Source organism: Onychomys torridus, chromosome 6 (assembly GCF_903995425.1).
Source record: "Onychomys torridus chromosome 6, mOncTor1.1, whole genome shotgun sequence".
Taxonomy (NCBI): Eukaryota; Metazoa; Chordata; class Mammalia; order Rodentia; family Cricetidae; genus Onychomys; species Onychomys torridus.
This window is the reverse complement of record NC_050448.1, coordinates 128,406,231-128,427,873: the sequence shown is the minus strand read 5'-3', so window position 1 is coordinate 128,427,873 and position 21,643 is coordinate 128,406,231. Positions and strand designations below refer to the sequence as shown.

At 44.2% G+C, this 21,643-nt stretch overlaps 1 protein-coding gene across 2 annotated transcripts in view; it reads left to right on the top strand.

The window, feature by feature from the left end:
* St6galnac5 (ST6 N-acetylgalactosaminide alpha-2,6-sialyltransferase 5) overlaps positions 1-17,986 on the top strand; it is a 168,364-nt gene extending 150,378 nt beyond the window's left edge. For both annotated transcript variants that reach the window (XM_036190627.1, XM_036190625.1), the window contains one exon: positions 13,751-17,986. In XM_036190627.1, the coding sequence (XP_036046520.1) occupies positions 13,751-13,982 (232 nt within the window). In that variant the 3' untranslated portion in view covers positions 13,983-17,986. The remainder of the gene's footprint in view (positions 1-13,750) is intronic.
* The last annotated feature ends 3,657 nt before the right edge of the window (positions 17,987-21,643 follow it).

Below are 21,643 nucleotides of genomic sequence, written 5' to 3'. Positions count from 1 at the left end.
GGCCCAAGCCCACCATGGGTGAGGCTAAAACAACTTTGAGTGAGTTACCTCCTTGTCCTCAAGTGGAGAAGCGGGCCTGTTGATAATAGAAGCCACCACAGGGTGTCCTAGGTGGATTAAGTAAAGCCAATGCATGCAAAGTATTTTGAAAGATGCCTTGTGAGGCATGCTAGATTTGGTCCTTATCCAGTCCTTATCACTTACATCACTGGCATTGTTTCCTTGTTTAACAATTAAGGTGCAAGAAGTAGGTAGAATGGCAAAGCAAAGTGAGCTGCCCCCTCCAATCAACAGTCTAACAAAAGATACGCAAGGTGCCACTATCAAAGCTGATATAATCATGTAATATTGCCATTGGGATGCCAGGAAGAAAAAGCATGCATAAATTGTAATGTTAATGGCTTCAAGTGTTCAAGGAAATATATCATTTATTATGGAAAACAAATTAAAGGCAAGTTAACATGTCATTTCTCTTATTCACAGTTAGTTCCTCATGACTTCATGTACATTAGGATGGTGACAATCTATGGAATGATACTAACAAGGAAATTAAGATAATGTCAACATGCCATGTGTTGCCTCCAGCTCTGGACTCTGGCTCCTCAGCTGCTACTGAGAAGGAACAGCAGTTACCTGACAAGATGCTCTGAGCAGAAGGGTCCTGCCAAGGTTGTGTCTCAGACAGTGTCAGGTGGCACGGGGGTCAGGCTTGGGCACTCCTGGGAGCATCTTCTCTTAGCCATAGCTGTTCAGGGAAGAGTAGGAAGGTGTGTCTATAGACTTTCCATTGCTGTGGTAAAATATCCAATGATAGCAACCTAAGCAAGGAAGAGTCGATTTCAGCTCACAGTTTGGAGATATAGTCCATGCTGGCAGGAGTCGAGGAGACAGGAGCCTGAGGCATCTGGTCACACTGTACCCACAGGAAGTAGAGATGGATACAGGTGCTCAGCTCATTCTGATCATTTTGCAGTTCAAGAACCAAGCCATAGGATGACGCCATCCACATTAGTGCGCATCTTCCCATCTCAATGAACCAGTCCCCAGACTCTCTCACAGATATGCAAAGAAGTCTATCTGCTAGCTTTGTCTAAATCCTGTCAAGGTAACCATCAATATTAAATACCAGAGATGAGAAGACAAAGAGAGATACATACTCATACTTATACCCACCTTTTATTTTCAATATATGCTGATGAGTGACAAGGACCCAGTTCCCAACTATGTGACCTTGAGCCTGGCTTCCCTTCTGAGAAAATAAAAATAAAAACAAGCTGGCTATGGGGAGTATGAAGAGATAGTGGGTACAGTTCCCTGCATACAGTGCTCAAGAAAGACTATAGTATGTGATTAATCTTACTGATTATAATGTAAGATATACAAGTAGTTAATGTTCTCCCAAGCATTATTTCGCAGTTACTTTGAAAGATGTCAAGATTTTTGGTAGAAGATTCAAAGAATCTTAGGACTCAACTCTGTCATCTGAGATTCTCATAAGCCTAACCCACATCAAACTAACAGTGAGCATGGTGATGTCACTCACCACGTGGCTATTAAATGGCATTTTTGACAGTCCTCATCTAATATCAAATGACCTTTGAAAATAATGAAAATTTCAGAGAATGAAAAACCAACTTATAAGTCTGTCTCTAACTGAACCATTCTACCTTTGGCTTCATGTTGAAAGTAGCTGAAGAGTACCAACACCATGCATACACCCTAAACTGTAGGAGGTAAGATGTATTATATCACAAGGTTAGTAATGGTTTGGCCTGGTTCATATGGTGATGGCCCCTGAGTTGGTTGAATGCCCCAGAAGGAGACCTCTATATGGTCAGTCTTGTGTGTTTGATTCCATGTTTAGAGTTGCAGGGTACCAGGTAGTGGATGTTCACTCTCCATCATATAGCAGGTACTTTTTAAATATCGGGGAGGTGACTTCTGTCCCCCACTCTCTTGTTTCCTATGGGTCAAACAAGCCATGTCTGCCTGTAAGAGAGTTGTGGTCATGAGAAAGTTATTTGACTTTCACTAGTCCTTGGTCACCTTGGTCAGGCTAGTCGGTGACCATATCTCAGAAGTTTCAGCTCTCAGCTCTATACAATGCTAGGGGCATCAGCAGTGGTCTTGAGATTTTATGATGAGTCCACCAGTAATTGGTGGGAGCTCAGCACTGCCTTGAGGAACAGGAGGGAATATTCCCTAGTCTGGAAACGGGGGACCTGTGGGCACACTCTGTAAAGGTGCCCCAAGGGCACAACAGTGCTCAGTTACAGAGGGCGGCTGGGTCCTGGGAAGGAAGGACAGAAATGATTTTCAGTCTGGGTCTCTTTTCTGCACGTAAGGCTGCCAGCTGCATGGGGACTATCACAGGCTACCTTTAGAGAACTAACCATTCTCTGGCTTCTCAGAGTTTCCCCAATTCTTACCATGGCACCAGACTTCAGCCACTGATCAATTTTACAAATTAACTGCTTTAAATGAAGATAAATCGTTATCTTCAAGAGAAGCCATCCATTAACTAAGCATAGAGACTTCTGTTCATCTCACTAACCCCTGTGGGGTGCTGGGGAGGTGAGGGAAGACGGATGAGACAGGGTCTGACTTCAGGGCCTGAATCCCACTTGATCAGAGTTTAGTCACAACGGTCAGAAGGTTACACGGGTGGTACCTGTGGAGAAAATGCTCATCTGCCTGTCAGGGCAGCCGACTCGGACCTTTTCTGAAATATCCATCCTTAGTTTTTCAAGTGAACTTGGAGGAGTCGTGGCATGCCTAGGGTAAGGACTTCCCTCCTCACTCGACCAAAGGAAAACCCTCCCAGACCTATATAAATGGGTTCTTGTATAAAATTCTTCTGCAACCAGAGGTCCCCTGGCAGATAAGAAGTCTGATAGCCTCCCTGGTCTGAGATAGAATCACACCACTTTCTAGTCTGAACACAGTGTCCACGAGCTTCTTGGGACAATGTAATTGTCACCTCCTTATGGCCAGGAAAACAGAAGCACAGAGAGACAAAGGATTGAACTGACTGTCATGGTTAGCCCAGCAGCCTGACTGCAGTGACACTGCCTGGATCAGCAGCCTTCTGCATGGTGTCAGAGGGGAATGTGGGGTTTGGGGTAGGGCTGAATTCTTTGAGAGGCAATCAGCTGAGGAGCCCATGAATCCCTGAGCTGCAGGTGTGAAGTGTAGGGTGGTGTAGGAAGCCCTCTTCACCGGCCTTACCTGAGGTCTGGCTGTCTCCACCCCATGAACCTCAGCTACCTTGAGTAATCATTCAGAAACAAGAAAAGTCCTAGTAGGACCTAAAAGTACTGAGTAAATAGGCCCTTTGGGAAGAAGATTAGTCTCGTGTTCATATTCAAAAACCACTAAGGGGAGAAGTAGATGGCCATGGTGGCGGATAAGGAGGATGTGCAAGACCTGGGGACTGAACTCCTGGCTGAAAGCCGTGGGAGCAGCAAGCAGCTCCTCCTCCTGATGGAGACTCCCCACTGTTGCCCCACACTGCTCTTACCAACCCTGGGTGTTTTCCTCCTCAGCTATCCCTTCGATGGATGGCCGATCTCATCGCAGTTGTGACCCGCATCATTTGGCACAGCTCACGGGCTTCCCAAAGCTTGAAAACAGAGTCCATACTCTAGCTTAGTCCAGCAGCCCTTCAGGATGCACCTTTTGCACACTGTTCTGGTCCTGTCTTCTCCACCCACACAAATTTATTTCAGCCATGCAGAAAATATTGTCAGAGAGCTGAACCTACACACACACACCCCACTCCACCCTCAGCATGGAAGTTCCATTTTTTCCTTCCTTCATCTACCTGGAAACTGCTGGCTCTTTCCTAAGTAATGGCTTCTATTTCCTGTGCACACATCCCAAGCCAGCCTTGAGCTTAGATAAAACACATGGAATAACTCATCAACTCTTGTGATAATTGGAAGCATAATGCTGGTTCCAATATTTTACTAAGGAGGCCACAGACCTGAAACAGCTGACCAGTCAAGGTCTTGGAGCTGATAAGGGACAGAGGCAGGATTTGAACAGAGAACTGCAGATCCCAAGAACCCACTTTGTTAACCCTTCACCTTCCTGTTTAGCCATTATAGCTCAACTTCCACTCCTGCATGAGTCTGCCCTGCAGGCTCACTGGCCTTACTGTACCTCCATTCTGCCCAGCTCACCAATGGCTTCTTCAGCTCCTTCATTTACCCATCCATTCATTAAGAGAAGGCAGTGATGTGTCAGTCCCCATTTGTATCTTTAGATCTTGCCGTCATGTCTAGGACATGGTGTATATTCAGTATAGTCAGTTTATTGACAAACCAAAAGACTCTTCTTTGGGAGTTCAAGAATTTGATTTGGAGGCTAAGAGATGGCTCAGCAGAATACACACTGTTCTTTCAGAGAATCTGAGTTCGGTTCCCAGGACCCACAGCAGGTGGCTCACAACCTCCTGTAACCCCAGCTCTAGGTTTCCAACATCTGGGCCTCCACGGGCGCCATCACACATGACACATACATTCAGACACACATACATTAAAAATCAATCTAGAGAAAAAGAATTTGATTCAAAACATTAATTGCAAGTCAAATAAAAGGACATGATGAATGGAAGGCATAATTAGCAAATGGCGACTTCATATTTTGTCAGTAGAGGCCAGCACTGGATCCCTAGAGAGGGGCTTGAGTGCCAGCCCCCACCTATCCTCCCTTACCAGACTTCATATCCATCGATATTCAGAAAGCTAGAGAGAATTAATGGTGTGCTGCCCCAGTGACAGCATCAAAATGTATTATTCTGTATATTGTAGCCCCTTAAATCATGCCGTCTCCAGATAGGGAGCCTAATCCATCCTTTGAATGGACTATAAATTGCAGGAAAGCTCTGTTATCATTGCTTTCTAAACTAAGTTATGGTGAGTATTTTTAAAATCATTTTCCTTTGTAAATTATTTGTGATAATAATGGGCCAAGCATTTAAATTCTACCTAATAATCTTATTTCCGGTCATACTTAGCACATTACCAAGTTTACAGTTCTCTGCTAGCCATCATTTCTTATTAATTAGTGGAGAAATGATTCAGAGTGATCACTGTCATAGAACTAAATTAATATCTCATCCATAATGTGAAGGACATCTCAAAGGTATCATGAATACCAGAGAGTTGATTCTGCTAGAATTATTAGCTAGTGAACATTAATAAAGCTGCCAGCAGAAGCAGCAGGACAGTTCCTACTTGGCAATGGTCCCCTGAGCAGAATCCAACACTTACGGTGGGCAGGTACAGAATGGTGATGCCACCTGTGTGGCTCACATTTAGTAAAGCATGACACTACAGTGTGCAGAACCGTGGCGGCTCACCACATCTTCTAGCTTTGCCACAGTGTGGCTAACGCATTCCTGAGACAGACTGCTTCCATGAGCTGCTGTCTCCCAGGGGTGGATCTCTCTGAAACATCATGGTGCCACCTAGGAGTCAGGATGGGGGCTCAGGAGAGCACTGTGGCTTGCTCTCCCATGAAGGATAAACAGCTGGGCTTAGGTGCTCCGTGCTCCCCAGATTGGTGGTAATGCCACAGGCTTCTGAGGCAACCAGCCAATTTCCTGCTGAAGAGGCTAGTAGGAAATCCAGGTGGCACAGTGAGTCCCACAGGCAGAGGCAGGGCTGCTTTGTGATAGTGTTTCTCTCTAAAGGGCTCTGGTATAGACCAAGAGCAGAGTAACCCAGGCACACAGCCACTGTTAATTCCTCTCTGCTCTTCAAGTATTTCCTGAGTTTCAGACATGCCGGGTACTATGTCAAACACAGAAGTGTGTCTAGAAAGTTCCCAGGCTCTAGGGAATAGGGAAATGTGTTTTCAGGCTAGTTTTGAGGAAGTAGACATCTGTGAAGCAATATTAGACAAGAAGTATGGCCTGGGGATGATAAATCGGGCCGATTTCCTGCGACTTTCTCCAGCCTTTCTTGTCATCTCTACGCCTTGAGGTAAGGCCATTTCTTTCCTCTGGGCTGAAGGCTCTATGGTCTATTTTACAGGAAGGTCAAGAATTCTCTAAAGGTCTCTAAAAGGCAGGGAAAGAATGACTGCATCTGCTGTCTCTTCAATGTGAAGACATCATATTTTGAGGTGGAATGTTCTGAATCCTTGAATTGAAATATCCCTCCCCTGCATTTCCATAATATAATACCCCCTGATTATTCAGATTACCTGCAAAGTATATTTAGAAAATGGAACATTGCAAACTCCTGATGACATTTATATTGGTGAACAGAATGTGCATGAACCTGTCACCTGCTTAACACTCAGATAAAGCACACAGAGTGAACACCACTCAGAAGGTCCTCCAGAGTGGTCCTTGGAAGAATGTAACAGGAAGTAAGCTGTCTCTTTCTGCCTGCAGCTAGGGAAGGCAGAAACATGGGGACCATTAATATAGAGACTTCACCTGGGAGACAGAAGTTTAGCCAAGATATAAAACATCTCTGAAGAGTAGTGTGTCCACAGTGAGCTAATGTTGGTCCCCATCTTGGCTCTGAAACTTCTTTAGTTTTTCTATGCCTAAGTTTAGCATGTTCCTTACAGGGCCATTGGGAAGATTAAATGGGTTAGTCTATGGAGAGTGCTGAGGCCTCTGGACTGATATGGTCAAGTCTGGCAACTTGGGTGGTCCCTGAGCAGATTTTGTGCCTAAATCCAGGCACTGAGCTCTACCTGGGGGACACACACTAATCTGTACAGTGGGAGCTTCATGATTACCTGAAGGCTGAGGGAGATAGAAACAGAGCATGTAAACTAAGCGCTGAGGTGCTTGCAATGTCAATACTGGCTGAGGTGTCCCCTGGGGCTGGGGTGGATGGCTCAGCCAGTGTCCCCTGGGGCTGGGGTGGATGACTCAGCCAGTGTCCCCTGGGGCTGGGGTGGATGGCTCAGCCAGTGTCCCCTGGGGCTGGGGTGGATGACTCAGCCAGTGTCCCCTGGGGCTGGGATGGATGGCTCAGCCAGTGTCCCCTGGGGCTGGAGTGGATGGCTCAGCCAGTGTCCCCTGGGGCTGGGGTGGATGACTCAGCCAGTGTCCCCTGGGGCTGGGGTGGATGACTCAGCCAGTGTCCCCTGGGGCTGGGGTGGATGACTCAGCCAGTGTCCCCTTGGGCTGGGGTGGATGGCTCAGCCAGTGTCCCCTTGAGCTGGTATGGATGGCTCAGCCAGTGTCCCCTTGGGCTGGGATGGATGGCTCAGCCAGTGTCCCCTTGGGCTGGGATGGATGGCTCAGCCAGTGTCCCCTTGGGCTGGGATGGATGGCTCAGCCAGTGTCCCCTTGGGCTGGGATGGATGGCTCAGCCAGTGTCCCCTTGGGCTGGGATGGATGGCTCAGCCAGTGTCCCCTTGGGCTGGGATGGATGGCTCAGCCAGTGTCCCCTTAGGCTGGAGTGGATGGCTCAGCCAGTATCCCCTGGGGCTGGAGTGGATGGCTCAGCCAGTGTCCCCTTGGGCTGGGTAATTGACTCAGCCAGTAAGTACTTACTTGTAATCATGAGGACCAGAGTTGGCATCTCAGAACCTATGGGGGAAATAGATGTGCTGGCACAAGCTTGCAATTCCAGGACTGAAGAGCAGAAACAGTAGATGTCTAGGGCTTCCTGACCATCCAGCCTCACTGGCTCGGTGTGCTCCAGGCCAATGAGAGACTGCATCTCAAAAAATAAAGTGGAAAGCACCCGAAGAACAGCAGCTGAGTTTGTCCTCTGTCCTCCACAAACATGGCAGCACTTGTGTGAACATGTAACATACATACATACATACATACACACACACACACACACACACACACACACACACACACAGATGTGGTTGATATTTTGTGCACCCCAATAAATGTATCTGGGGGTCAGAGAACAGAACAGCCACTAAATAGACATAGAAGCCAGAAAATGGTGGCACACATGCCTTTTATCCCAGTACTTGAGATCTCATGTCTTGCTTGGAAAAGACTCACACCTTTAATCCCAGGAAGTGATGTCAGGAAGCAGAAAGGTATATAAGGCATGAGGACCAGGAACTTTAGTCTTTTTAAGCTTATAGGCTTTTAGTAGCAGTTCAGCTGAGATCCATTCGGATGAGGACTCAGAGGCTTCCCATTTGAGGAAACAGGATCAGCTGAGAAGTTGGCGAGGTGAGGTAGCTGTGGCATGTTCTGATTCTCTGACCTTTCAGCGTTCACCCCAATACCTGGCTCTGAGTTTGTTTTCATTAATAAGACCATTTAAGATTTGTTTTACACACAGACACACACACACATACATGGACACACACATACAGGAACACACACACATACATACATACATACACACACACACACACACACACACACACACACACACACACACACACACACATCTTCTCTATTCTGGCTGTATGGATAGAATAGAAAAGAATATCCTAAGGAGTTTGATTTGAAATACATATATAAATAACAAAATATACAGCCTTTATAATATATGTGTTTAAAATAATTTTAGATTCACACAAAAGCTGCCAAAGTAGTGCATAAAGAGTCTATTTGCCCTTCCTCTGACTATTTTGTGCTGAGATTTTGCATAACTGTGGTCTGATTACCAAAACTGAGACATTAACATCAGTGTGCTACTCAATTAAATTCCAGACTTCAGTGAAACCTTATGTGGCTCTGCTAATAGCCTCTATCTTCTCCAAAAAAGACCTCTTTCAGGATGTCAGCACCTTACCCAGCCAGCATCAGTCTCTGCAGACCTCTCCTGTCTCCTTTGAAGAGTACTGGTCAGTGCTCAGGCACTAGAATTCCCCATGAATCTAATTTATTTGATATTTCCCTGTGATTTAGCCTGTTATTCATTCCTGGGGGGGGGGCTACAGATGTGATGAGCATCTCCTATCAAACTATAGTTTATTACTAGTGATGCTAAGGCAGGATCCTTGGGGACATAAGAAGGGGGAAATGTCCTCTGCTTGGGAATCCGGTTGAAGGTTTGAGTCTTTGTCAGCATCTTGGAGCCACCTCATATCTCTCATCAAGAGAGGAAGGAAAGAAAGGACTTCTTAAGGGCCTTTTGGGAGACAACTTGAGAGCCACTAAAATGGTGCAAAAGGCTAATTCTGGGATAATTAATTGCTTATCTCCCTTGAGGAGCCTGTATCCATGCTTGGGTATGTCTTACTTTTCTGCACTCTCTTCAGAGCACACACTTGAACATGTGTTACTCTCTTCTGAGTGCCTCTCCTTCCTTTAATCCTCATGCTTAAGCCTGCATTAAAAATATCATTAATAATATCACCAACTTTGCTTCACTAAACTGTGGGTTCTAGAGTTCCTTCAGCACCACAGCCACGAATCCTAATTTGGCCCAAGCTGAGGCCCCTTTAAGTTACCAAGGAAACTCCTCAAGCTAGAGAGGGTGGAATGTGAACCTGTGTCTCTGTCCTCTCACTACTAACAATCATTTGATTGGCAGAATTCCTGCTGAATTTACTCATTGTACAGTGACTATTTTTAACAAGGTCATTAGCACATGTCTTGAGGGAGATACATCAAGACCATGCAGATAACATATTTCTCCCAACTCCTTCCTACCAATGGTTGGTTGGCACACTTTGTTTTCAACAATTACTACACTGTCCTAGGAGTAATTCTGAATCTCCTCCTTTTTTCTATATTTATTAATTGGAATTCTTTTGAAATGGCAGGCTACTTCTCCATTTGTTAACTATTTATTCAGTTCTTTATTGCAATCCGCATGGGACTGTAGATATTTATTTTGCGTCATGAGTTAGATTATCCAATCTTGCTGATATTTATTTTGATGCTCAAAATTAAAGACACTTCAGAAACCACTTGTGCTGGGACTTCTCCATGTGGCTAAAACCAGAATCCATGGCAGCAGCATGCTGGTGGTGAGAGTTCCTTAAAGCTTCCATATGTAGTATATGCTAATTCCTTCACCCTCCTCATCTGCTGTCTCTAAAAAGAAAGAGCAGACCAGCCCTCCTTCAGTTGAGACTGTGGAACTTGGTTTTAAGAAGTTAAGGCAGACAGAGGAATTACTCTGAGCCAGTCTGCCCCAGCCCAGCCCCAGACATGAAGTCCAGTGCCAGCTCAAATCCCTTTGAACACAGCTTTGGCATATGGAAATTCACAGACATTGATGGTTTTCATGGGATGAGGAATAGGAAGAGAGAAAGGCATGTTGGAGATGCAACAAAAGGGCTTATGACCTGAAGCAAAGGAGGACTTTCTGAATGGAAAGGTGGATTGTAGCTGAGGGCAGATTCCCACCCTAGAGGGCAGTTCCTACTCTTAGCTCTGGATTCCCAAGCCTAGCAAAGGATTTTTCAATTCTTTGGACTAAGTGTTAAAAGATGAAAATAACTTTCACTTCCATGAATAGCCACTTGGACACCTCTGAAACCCTGGTACCCAAATGCATAAATCTAATCTCCCTGTAGGTGATCAATATGGAACTCAATAAGCTTTCACTCAAAGAGATGGCCCTCTTGGATAAGGAAATTGATCCCCAGCATCCTTTAGCTGACTTCCAATTACCCTCTATTCCCAGATGCTGCATCAATCACATGATATTTTTAGAAAGCTAATTGTTTCCTTAGTAGATTGATGCCAATAAGATGCCTAAAACCTGGGTGAATCACACTGAAAAGCCAAATTGATATGAAAGGAAAAATAACCCCTGTAATAGCATGGCAGGTGAGTTTGGCAGCCTTCCCCAGTCGTGCTATATGAACCTGCAGAGAAGGATTTCACACAGAGAGATGGATTTTATATGCATACACTTTGGTTTTTGTTTTGCTTTGCTTTGTTTTGTTTTCTGCTTGTTTGAGTCTTGATTTTTTATGCATTGCTGTTGTTTTATATTTGCTTTAGAGAAGGTCCCACTCTATGACCCAGGCTGGCCTAGAACTCACAGTGATCCTCTTGCCTCAGCCTCTAATGTGTTATGACAACAGGCAGGGTTCACTATGAAGCTCCTCTGCTCCTTCTTGTTCATTGTTTGTGAGTAGTGGCCGGTTCCAACCTGAATTTTCTCCAAGATGAGTCTGCTGTACTGGAAATGTTTTCTACTGAACTTTAGAGTATTCCGAGTCTAGGGTAGGAAGTCAGTGAAATCTGCAGTGACTGACTGGGCAGGGGAGCAGTCCCTGATCCAAGACAGGCTTAAATTAGAGATGCAGAGGGTTAACCCAGCACAGCATCTGGGCTGGCATGACAGAAATAAATCTCTCTTCCTGGAACAACTTTAACCTGAAAGGAGATGCTGCCCAGAGGTTTATTCTTGTCAGAGCCACAGACTTGACACCTCTCCTGATAAAAGACTTCAATCTCTGACCCCAGGAAGGCTGCTACTCTAAAACTCATCTGAGTATTGATCACCTTCAAAGGAAAAGAATAGGAGGTAGCTAGCAGGAGGAGCATCTTGGGAATAGCCTACAGACATCAGGTTTTGAAAGGCCACTGCAAGAGTCTTACTCAACAGCCTGCTCCTTCCCCTATCAGGAATGTCTGACCTGTGGCCTTATGACATGCCATTGTGGTCTACACACATGTCAGGCTGCATTCCCAGATATCTTGAGACACACATGGCAGCAGACTGGACATGCCTTGTGGCTCAAAACAGCAAAGGTTGTCTGATGGAAGCCTTGATGAATCTGTCTACTGTTCAAGCTCAGAAGAAGGGGGAGCACCATTCTATAATGAACAATAGTCTAATACCAGAGCATATCTGTCTCTTTATAACAAGCCCCCCCACACACACACACATGTTAGAACTGGATCTACTACCTTGAAGACACTGATCAAGTGTTCTTATCTGAGGCAGAGATGGTGGTGGATAAAAACATACTAGGATTGTCAGTCTCTCCTGAAAGGATGGGGGAGGGGAGTTGAGAATTTCTGGACCAAGGGACACTAGACACTGGACATATGGTCCACCCACAACAATGGAACTAAAACAGTGTCTGCCTGCTGGCTGTCTTCATTTTTGCCCCATGAAATCAGACTTAGAACCATTGGAGGAAAAAATATCTGTAGTGGTGTGGCAATCGGCTGCTCACTCCATCCAAGGACAGAAATTCAAACATTGTTTATTACCTCCATACTAGGCAGAGTCCCAGAAATGAGATAAATCTCTGTCCTCACAGCAGACAATAAATAGGTAAACAACAGTTCTGAGGAGATTAATACGCTAAGGAAACTGGATGGAGTGAAGGGGTTAGAAGGTGAGACTCTCAAAGAATGTCTTAGTTACTGTCCTTGGCTGTGATGAAACACCATGACCAAGGCAGCTTATAACAGAAAGCATTTAATTGGGGGTTTGCTTACAGTTTGGGGGTTTAATCCATGCATGACCATCATGGCAGGGAGCATGGCAATAGGCAGGTAGACATGGTGCTGGAGCAATAGCTGAGAGCTTATATCCTGATCCACAAACAGGAGGCAGAGAGAGTGAGACTGGGCTGGGTATGGGCTTTTGAAACCTTACCCCAGCCCCCACCCCCAATGACACATTTTCTCCAACAAGGCCATACCTCCTAATTCTGAACAGTCCACCAACTGGGAATCAAACATTCAAATATTGGAGCCCATGGGGGCCATTCTCAGGCAAACCATCACAAGGAGGATGCATTTGATTTCCAATAGAGAGAAGGATGAACTCATGAGGAAGATTACAGACAGGTGGTCATCCTCAAGTACAAAGGCTCTGAGGTAGGGAAAAGATCAGTTGTAAATGAAGGTGGGGCTTTTCTGTCCCATCCATGTGTTTCCAAATTCCCAACAGCCACTTCCCAAATTACCACAAAGAGGCTCATATTAAATACAAAATGTTTGGCTGTTAATGCAGGTATATTATTAACTAGCTCTTGCATTTAAATTAACCTATTTCTATTAATCTATGTATTGCCACATGGCTGTAGCTTTACCAGTCCTCCTGCGTCTTGCTTCTTGGGTGGCTGGCTCGAGTCTCCCTCAACTCCACACTTCTTCATCTCAGTCCTCAGTCTGATTGTCCCACCTAACTTCCTGCCTGGCTCCTGGCTAATCAGTGCTTATTAAATCAATTCTAGTGACAAATCTTTATTGTGTACAAGAGGATTATTCCACAGCAGTTGGTACAGCTGACGGTTAGAAAGTTTAGTGTGCCTGAAGTAGAGTGAGCAAGGTTGGAGCAGCTGCAGGAATGACTCCAGAGAGGAGCCAGGTCAGGTACTGTCCTTTAAATCATGCCTCACTGGGAAGACCTTGTGGATACAGGGTGCTGTGGTGGGAAGGCAAACAGACTGGTTTGTTTTTGTTTCCAACGTTCTCAGGCTTTGGGGAGTTTAGTAATAAGTGTGGCAACTAGAAGCATTAGTATAACCAGACACACACACACACACACACACACACACACACACACACACACACACACACACTGTCTATAGCCTGCAGCCTGTGCCTCCAACAGCACATTTCTAAGTTCTCTGATGCTGCACTTGTTTTACAACCTCAAAACCCTTTTTGTTTTCTTATTGCTTCAGCACCAAAAAAAATCTGCTGAAGTTCATCTGATGAGAAAATATGATTTGTGTCTTTCAGCTTATAAGAATAACATCCTTTATGAATTGGCCAATGAAAAAGCACGTTTTATGTTGTGTATGATTTGAGTTTTTGTTTTGTTTTGCTCTGTTCTGCTTTAACAGTTATCTCACTTTCCTCCCACAGGGATCCTAAGCACCCTTCAGTACCTTATCATTATTACGAGCCTTCTGGACCTGATGAATGTACAATGTACCTCTCGCATGAGCGTGGCCGGAAGGGCAGTCACCACCGTTTCATCACAGAGAAACGGGTGTTTAAGAACTGGGCGCGGACATTCAACATTCACTTTTTTCAACCAGACTGGAAACCAGAATCACCCCCTGTGAATCATGCTGAGGATAAGCCTGTGTTCTGAGGGTACACGTGCCAGAAAGTAAGGTGTGGTGTCCACACCATCAGCCACGACAGGAAGGACTTGAACTCCAGGCAGAGAATGGAAACTGGACAGTGGTGCCCTTCAGCACCATGGACAGAACCCACAGCCAGAGACTGTTTCAGAATGAACACATCCTAATTGAGTATTGTCTCTTTGAAAAGGAAACTGAACGCTTGCTTCAGTGACACTGCCATAGCTAGGAACACTTCAGGGTGGAAGTATTGCCTTCGAAACCGAAGCAGGAGCAGCCCAACACCTTTAATTGTGTTTCTTTACAGGCATCCACGTCAAAAGACTTTTTTTTAAATCAGGTTATAACCTAACCTGACCTATATCTTTGTCATTGGTCAGACTCTGTGTTTTGTAAAAAGCCTGAGCGTATGGACATGTTTCTGAAGAGCACATCTCCAATGATTTTCATAAAGCAAATGTCTGCTATTTATTTATTGAGAGTTTTTTAGTGTACTCTAGGCAGTATTTTTATAGATTATGATTATGTGGCAATTTATTCTTCCTGACTCTTTAATCCTGAATGGTGTTGGAATGGCCTAGAATCAGGCTGAGGAGTTACTGCATTCACAATGCTCATTATTAGCTTGAAATCTGTATTTGACGGGGAAATGTGTGGCATTGTTTGAACCCCTTGGCTCAGGCAAATTGCTCTTTCATAACAAGAACAGCTATAACATTTTCCAATATACATAAATGTTCAAAAGAACAAAGTTGAAAACCAAAAACTATGTCATTAAAATAAAGAAGATGCTAATGAGAGGAATTTCAAGATATGACAGCTTTATTCAGCAGCAACTGATAGAAGTAATTTCTCTTCAAGTTCTGCTTTCCTCTTCTTTAGAATATACCAGAAGATCCCTAGAGTTCCTCTTGCCAATCTAAGGCTATCTGAGCCTCTCACTGACCTTCATGAGGATTAGACACTTGATTGACATGACTCTGACAGTAGCTGAAGATTTCAAGTCAGGGTGAAAGGTTAGGTCCTCTGGGCAGAAGTCAGGTTTCCTCCAGGGTCTTTCTTGTCTAAACTCTATCCCTTGCCTCTCTAAGAAAGTGAGAGAAGGAGCGAGGGGTGGAGGCTTCTGAATGTTCCCTGATTGTAATTACCAAAAGCTACCCTTTTTAAAGAAGAGATCACAAAGTCATTCCTCAGCTCACAGCTCACCATCCCATGAACCATTCTGACCCACTGGCTGCAAGTCTTAGAAGTCATAGGAAGGACTCACTCACTCGCTTCATTCAAATCCAAGGTCAATAGCATTACAGATTTTCATTTTAAAAAGTTATATTGCTCGGAAAAGTAAGACTATAGTAGACTTTTCTTTGCATGCTGCCAACGGAGCATTAGTGTATCTAATGGCAGATTTGAAGGCAGCAGCTAATGCCATGAGGGAACAGCATTACTTTACAAACAGGACAGGGCTTGTGATTAAAGGTGTCTCACATCATCAGTCCTTTCCCTCTTCTTAATTAGTGATAATGTCCCTTTCCTTTTCATTAAGTAGAACTATTAATTATGCAGAGTACCATTGTGGAGGTGCAAATACAGTCCAGGTATTCAGACAGCAGAAACCAAGTATAATTGTGGTGTGGCTTGAGTTATTAAAAGTCAGTTTAAAATTGAAATTGCTGTCTAAGGCATAGTGGAATTCATTCTTCAAGTATCTTCTGAGTTTTTGTAGAAAGATGACTTACTTTTATTCTACCACAGTGTGGCCTCTGAGCAGTGTTCTTATGAACACAAGCAGAAGAGTATGAATTTCAGACCACTGATTGACAGGTCACCTTCACAATCCCTTGAAGAGATTATTTGTTGAAATGTAAGTGGGTCCTTTGACAATTCCTATACTTAGGGAAATTTGGAAAAGCATACCTGCCAGAATGTAACTATATCACCTGACCTACTGTTACACATATCTGAGTATCTTTAGGTTTTGTGGCTTTCTTTTTTAAAAGGAAAAAAAGGCCACAAATAATATCAAGATAAGACCATCTTTTGTAATTTCCTCCTCTCAAATAGTCAAAAGAGTGAGAAGCAACCAAATGCCCAGAATCTTGGCTCTTTCACAGAAAAAATTTTAAATTCATATTTTTTTTTCAAAAACATGGTGTAGCTAAGTGTAAGAAATTACCACTTGGGTCATGGTTTTATTGCAGCATTAAGGAAAATGCCGAGAGCTCTGATAGCTTGTGCTGATGGACCTGGTTGTGGGCAATTGAATTCACGTCTTACCACTATCATTTCAGAACTGTCAGACTTAATGCCATTCAACACCATTAAACATAAACTCTGAGATAAAAGACACAACCCCGTTTACAGACGGCATGATATCAGGCTATCTGAAGCCTCAGTCACTCTTGGTATGTTACATACCTTTTGCTTCTCTCCCCAGCGGCATCATCAGCCGCCTCCTATCTTTTAAGACCACGGTAATATGATGCCACAGCTGGCCGATCCATGGCTTCTGTTATTTCAACACAAGAACATTTGGCAGAGGCCATTACAATAGATAGCCATTATGGGCAAAGATACAGGAATTCACAAACAAAATCAATCAATTCAAATGGCCCATAAAAAGAGGAATCTCACATTTAATATTTTACAGTAAATATTCACCCAAGAAAGCACACATTAAAAGAACATTAGGAGGTAAATATTCAGTGTGCTGCGTGGGGACTTGGCTGTGTGATTCCCATTCCCACAAACAGGCTTTCGGGAGCTAAGCCCCGTATTTTACTCACCCTGCTCTCTACTCCTTAGGGCTAAGCATAAAAGTAGACTGATTCAGGCACAAACAGGTCCTGAAAACACTGAGCTCAGTGCTTCATAAAACTAAATGAAAACCAACAGCCCTAAAGGGTGAGCTGTGTGGCCTCAGAATCCTTAGGTTCCTGCCGGATTTGTGTTTTAGAGACATGGCACCTCTGTCTCCCAGTCCTCCCTGTCTCTGAGCCATCTGAACCACATCAGAACAAACAAATAATTTCATATGGAAATAAATACTATATTTCAACTTCAAAGGACTATTTAGAAGGTAAATGAATGGTAGGGAGTAAAAGAAAATGTAGAAATTCTGTTAGGATGAAGACAGGGCTGTTTAAATACCTATGTACCTATTTTGTACCTCTCCAGACATTTGCCATGTGTGAGTGACCCTGGGACTCCCAAAGGGAGTCCTACCCTGACAGAAGGTCCAAGCCTCTTTCCTGCTCTGCACATTTCACACCCACTAGTCTTTTCCTTCATCCTCCTGCTTCTCTGGAGGCCCATCTCCTTGCCATCAACCTCTCCAGATCCTTCTGTCTTCTAGAAACCTCCAGTGTTGTGTTGGTGAGGTCTTCCCGGTGGCTGTTAACTCCAGACCTGTGTAGGAACAGACTCCATGTAGGGTCTCCTAGAGCAGTAGCATGGTGGGTGCAGGAGTCTACCCCACTATAAGACAAAGGTACTGGAGCTATGCCTCCTGGCTGGCCTACACTGGGAAAGGAAGGAGTTTAAGTCCTACATGGAGGGTCATCTTGGACAAAGCAGGACAGAATGTCACCCTCTCTGAAGTTTCTCAAAAACAAAAACAAAACCCTAAAAAACTAAAATGCAAAGCCTGAGGAGGTGGGACAAGAGGAGTTACAGATGGCCTAGGTTTTAGCACACTAGAAGACATCGGAAGTGGAAAGGGTGAGGCTGTTCTGAAGGCTTAGAAGGTGAGTGCTCACTCCCCCACCTACTCAGGGTATTGAAATGTAAATGAAAATAAAAACAGACTGAGATCCTGTTTTGTACTTGTGCCCCAGTATGACATGCTACCTTGATTGTCCTCTGTCTTTCTATGTGTGTGTCTGTTAGACTAGATTGTAAGCTCCTTGAGGGCAGGGGCTGTCTCTCCTTTGTCTTTGTAGCCCCACACCTAGTACAGTGCCTTGCACACAATAGGCGCTCAATAAATGTCTGTTGTTGATGTTGACCACTTTAATGTTGACCCATTGGATTGATACTTAGACACAAATACATTCTATTGTAGAAGAACAAGCGATCCATTGAGTTGTGAGGTAGATAAATTTCAAGTGGGTTTTACAAGGTCAGTTTCTAAACACACAATGTGTTCAGTCAACAGAGTTGACCTACATTTGGGTAGGACAACCTTGCAGAGTTCATTAGGCTTGCTAATGCTGGCTGGACTGAACACACAGGGAAGGTAAAGTTCAGCGAGCTTTGTGTTTTCCCTGGTAGCAAAGTGCTCTGAGCACAAATTAAATTTAATATTGACAAATGCTACAGCAAGTGCAGACAGGCAAAAAAGCAGCAAGGACTCTGAGTCTAATGGCTACAGCACAGCAGAGGCTAAAAAGAGGCAAGAAACAGCTCGCCTTCACCCTGATCAACTGCGTTGTGAAGTGCTGGAAAGCCTATCAAAATCAAAGATACACTCATAGCCGAAGTTTTATCCCTATTGGGAAGTGAGGGAAAAAACATGAAAGGTACCCAGGACTCTGCAGTCACTACTGCCAGCTCCTGGAGCCTGTTACTCCTGGCGGCAGGAGAGGGCAAGGCTGTGGAGGCGGTAAAGGTGAGCAACAGGGCTTCTCTCTAAAGGACAATCTTGTCACCTTCTTGAGCTTGGGGACACTCCCTGCTCTCACTGTCTGCCTCTCAATCACTTGTCTCAATTTCATTTGCTGAAGCTGAGGAAGAGGCTTCAAGACTCTGCATGGAAGGACAGTGCTTGTTCTTGGACCAGAATTAGACATTTCCCCACATGGTGCATGGAATTGTTAAGAAAGTCATTCTAACAGGACTTCAGACAGACTCTCAACGGGGGTGGTGTGAAGAACCTCATGCATGTTGTGCCTCTCTGTCCGGGGAGCCTGCCTGCTCCCTGTGAAGTTACCCCTCTGTCCTGGGAGCATGCCTGCTCCCCACAAAGTTATCTTTACATCTCTGGGACCATGAAATTAGGAAATCTACGAGGATAAATCAAAATATTACACTACACTACTAAATATCTAGTGTGTTTTATACATCATTTACAACACGTATCCTGTTTTGCCACAATCCCACCCCCCCCCCCCCACCATTTTTTTCTAATAAGAAAATTGAGAATAATAGGTGATAAGTTGCTGGCCCTCCAAGCCACTGTTAATGTAAGTTGATCCTTGGCAAGCCTTATTATCCAACTTTGCCATGGGCTTTTCCTTCTATTTATGCATTTAGCAATCAAAATAGCCCCATATTTTCACTGTTCCCATTTACAGTTGTAAATGCTGAGGCACAAGACATTTGAGTAACTTCCCAAAGCCATAACACTGTTCACTGGGGAAAGCAGATTAAGAGAAGGACAGTCTATTTCTGGAGTTTTATCTGTTGTCATCAAGAGTTCTTGACATAAATTTAATCTTATGGGTAATAATTTCCATCAGAATACTCAATCTGTAGTATTTGGTACTCACTAAATAAGCACAGATATGTAAGTTATGGAGCAGGCACACGAGCCCTGAAGCCACTTGCATGCTCCTCTTAACCTCACAAGTTTCCACATCTCCACCCCATCGCGTTCTAACTCATTCTATTACACATTTTGCGTCTACAAACACTGTGTTGTTTGGCTTCATAGAGTCTCCTGAAATTTGCTTTTTTCCTGTGTGTTTATTTTCTTTTCATATAACTAGTTTATTTTCACCATTATTCCATACCATTGGGTTGCATGCTCATGGGACAGGGGTGGGGAGGGTAAATAGAGCCCTATAATACACAGAGATGGAGATCAAAGGGATCCTGGCTGTGACTGGAGCCAGTGACCAGATACCTGACATGGAACTGGAAACTGATTCCCCTCAGGGGGCTCACTTTCCCACAGCAGCTGTCTGTAGTGGGGTTGTTGACCTAACTGAGAGCCCCTCCCACTTCTGAGAGCCCTCTCCTAATTGGTCTTTACTTCTCACTTAATTTGTATACACCAAACTGATCTGAGCCCACCAAAGCCTATAAATATACCCCAGATACAGCCTTTGTCAGCAGCCCACCAGTGAGTCCCCTCTCTGCTCCCAAGAGCTTTCTCTCTCACTTAATAAACACTCACCTCTTCCCCCTTTCTCTGATGTCAGTGTACCCCATTCTTAGTGCTCTCAAGAGTTTACAATGTACTATATGACATATTCTTACCTATTCTTCCTAGTTACACTTTTTTCAGTGTTATGAACATGCAATCAGTGGGTGCAAACCATCCTCATTATGGTCTTGATTTGCATGTTCCCAATCCCTTATGAAGGTTAGCACCTTCCTGTTTCCTTTTAGTCATTCACCTCATCTGACTACTTTTTCACTGAGCTCCTTTGCTTCTTTTTCCTTTTGATGACTAGTCCTGGTGTTGGTATTTGCTCCCAACTGAAACACTCCCTCCTGGAGCAAATTGAAAGGCTCCGGGGACTCAGGAAATCAGCAAAAACATACAAAGCCCAAGTAAAGGAAACTTACAAGGTTTAGAAAATCCTGAAAACTATAAGATTCAAAATCCCCTGCCCACAGTTACATAAGCAATAATAATTGCTGAGCAGAGACTCTCCCATTGGCTAAGCTGCCATCAAGTCTTGCAGGGAGCTGTAGGCACACTGCTTTCATGAATCACCTGTGCTAGGGTGGTCTTTCTGCTGACAGGGCTTCTCCTGAGGCTCTCAGGCTGCTGTAGTAACCACAGTAAACTTGAAGACTCCCAGAGCTAGACTTGAGTGGAATTGTTTCTCTGGTCTCTTATCAGGGCCCTTTCAGGGTGAGTGTCTCCCCATCAGGATATCTTCTGTCCTAGACACTGTTCTGTGGCTGATTGCATGTGTTGTCACGTCATCTTTCAGTCCGTGGTGTCTCCTGATTGAAAGCCCATTTTCCATCCCACATGATTACAGCACCACCCCTCTTCTGACAGCCCCCCCACTACTCTTGATTAATAGTTTCCTTTGTTTTATCTTAACTCTTTCAGAATGTCTGCCACAATTTTTGTGTAATATGATAAAAAGTCACTGACACCAACTGTTCCAGTCTGTTTCCTGAAAATTTCATCTCCCCTCCCCATGAGCTATACTCACATTTCCATAAACATGCGCATTTGCTTCTGCTCTCTGTAGCCTGGTCAGTGTCAACCCCTTGTCTGTCTCCGTACAGATGCTGCCCACTCTTAATTACTGCAGCTTTGTCATGAGTCTTGAGTCACTAGGGCACCTACACTGCCCTCTTGCCTTCTCCCTGAGGAATATCCTGCTTGTTCCTTTTTAAAAAGTTGCTAAATCTTACAATTACCCATCAGTAGGCTCACAAGTGCATGCAAACAGATTGATGGACTTTACAGATCTACAAACCCAAGGCCAAAGGACAGTACACAGTCATTTCACTGCTTCTCTCCAGATAGTCCTCATCTGGGCAACCACTTTGTCAGAAAATTGTATTTTGCTTGTTTTTAAATTTCATACAACCATAACCCAATACTATGTACATTTTAATATCTAGCTTATTTTCATCCAAATTATGTTTCTAAGATTTATCCCTGGGGCTGGGGGATATAGCTCAGTAGTGGGGTGTTTGCCTGGTATGCATGAGGACCAGGTTTCAGTACTCAGTGTCCCACCCCAAAAGATTTATCTCC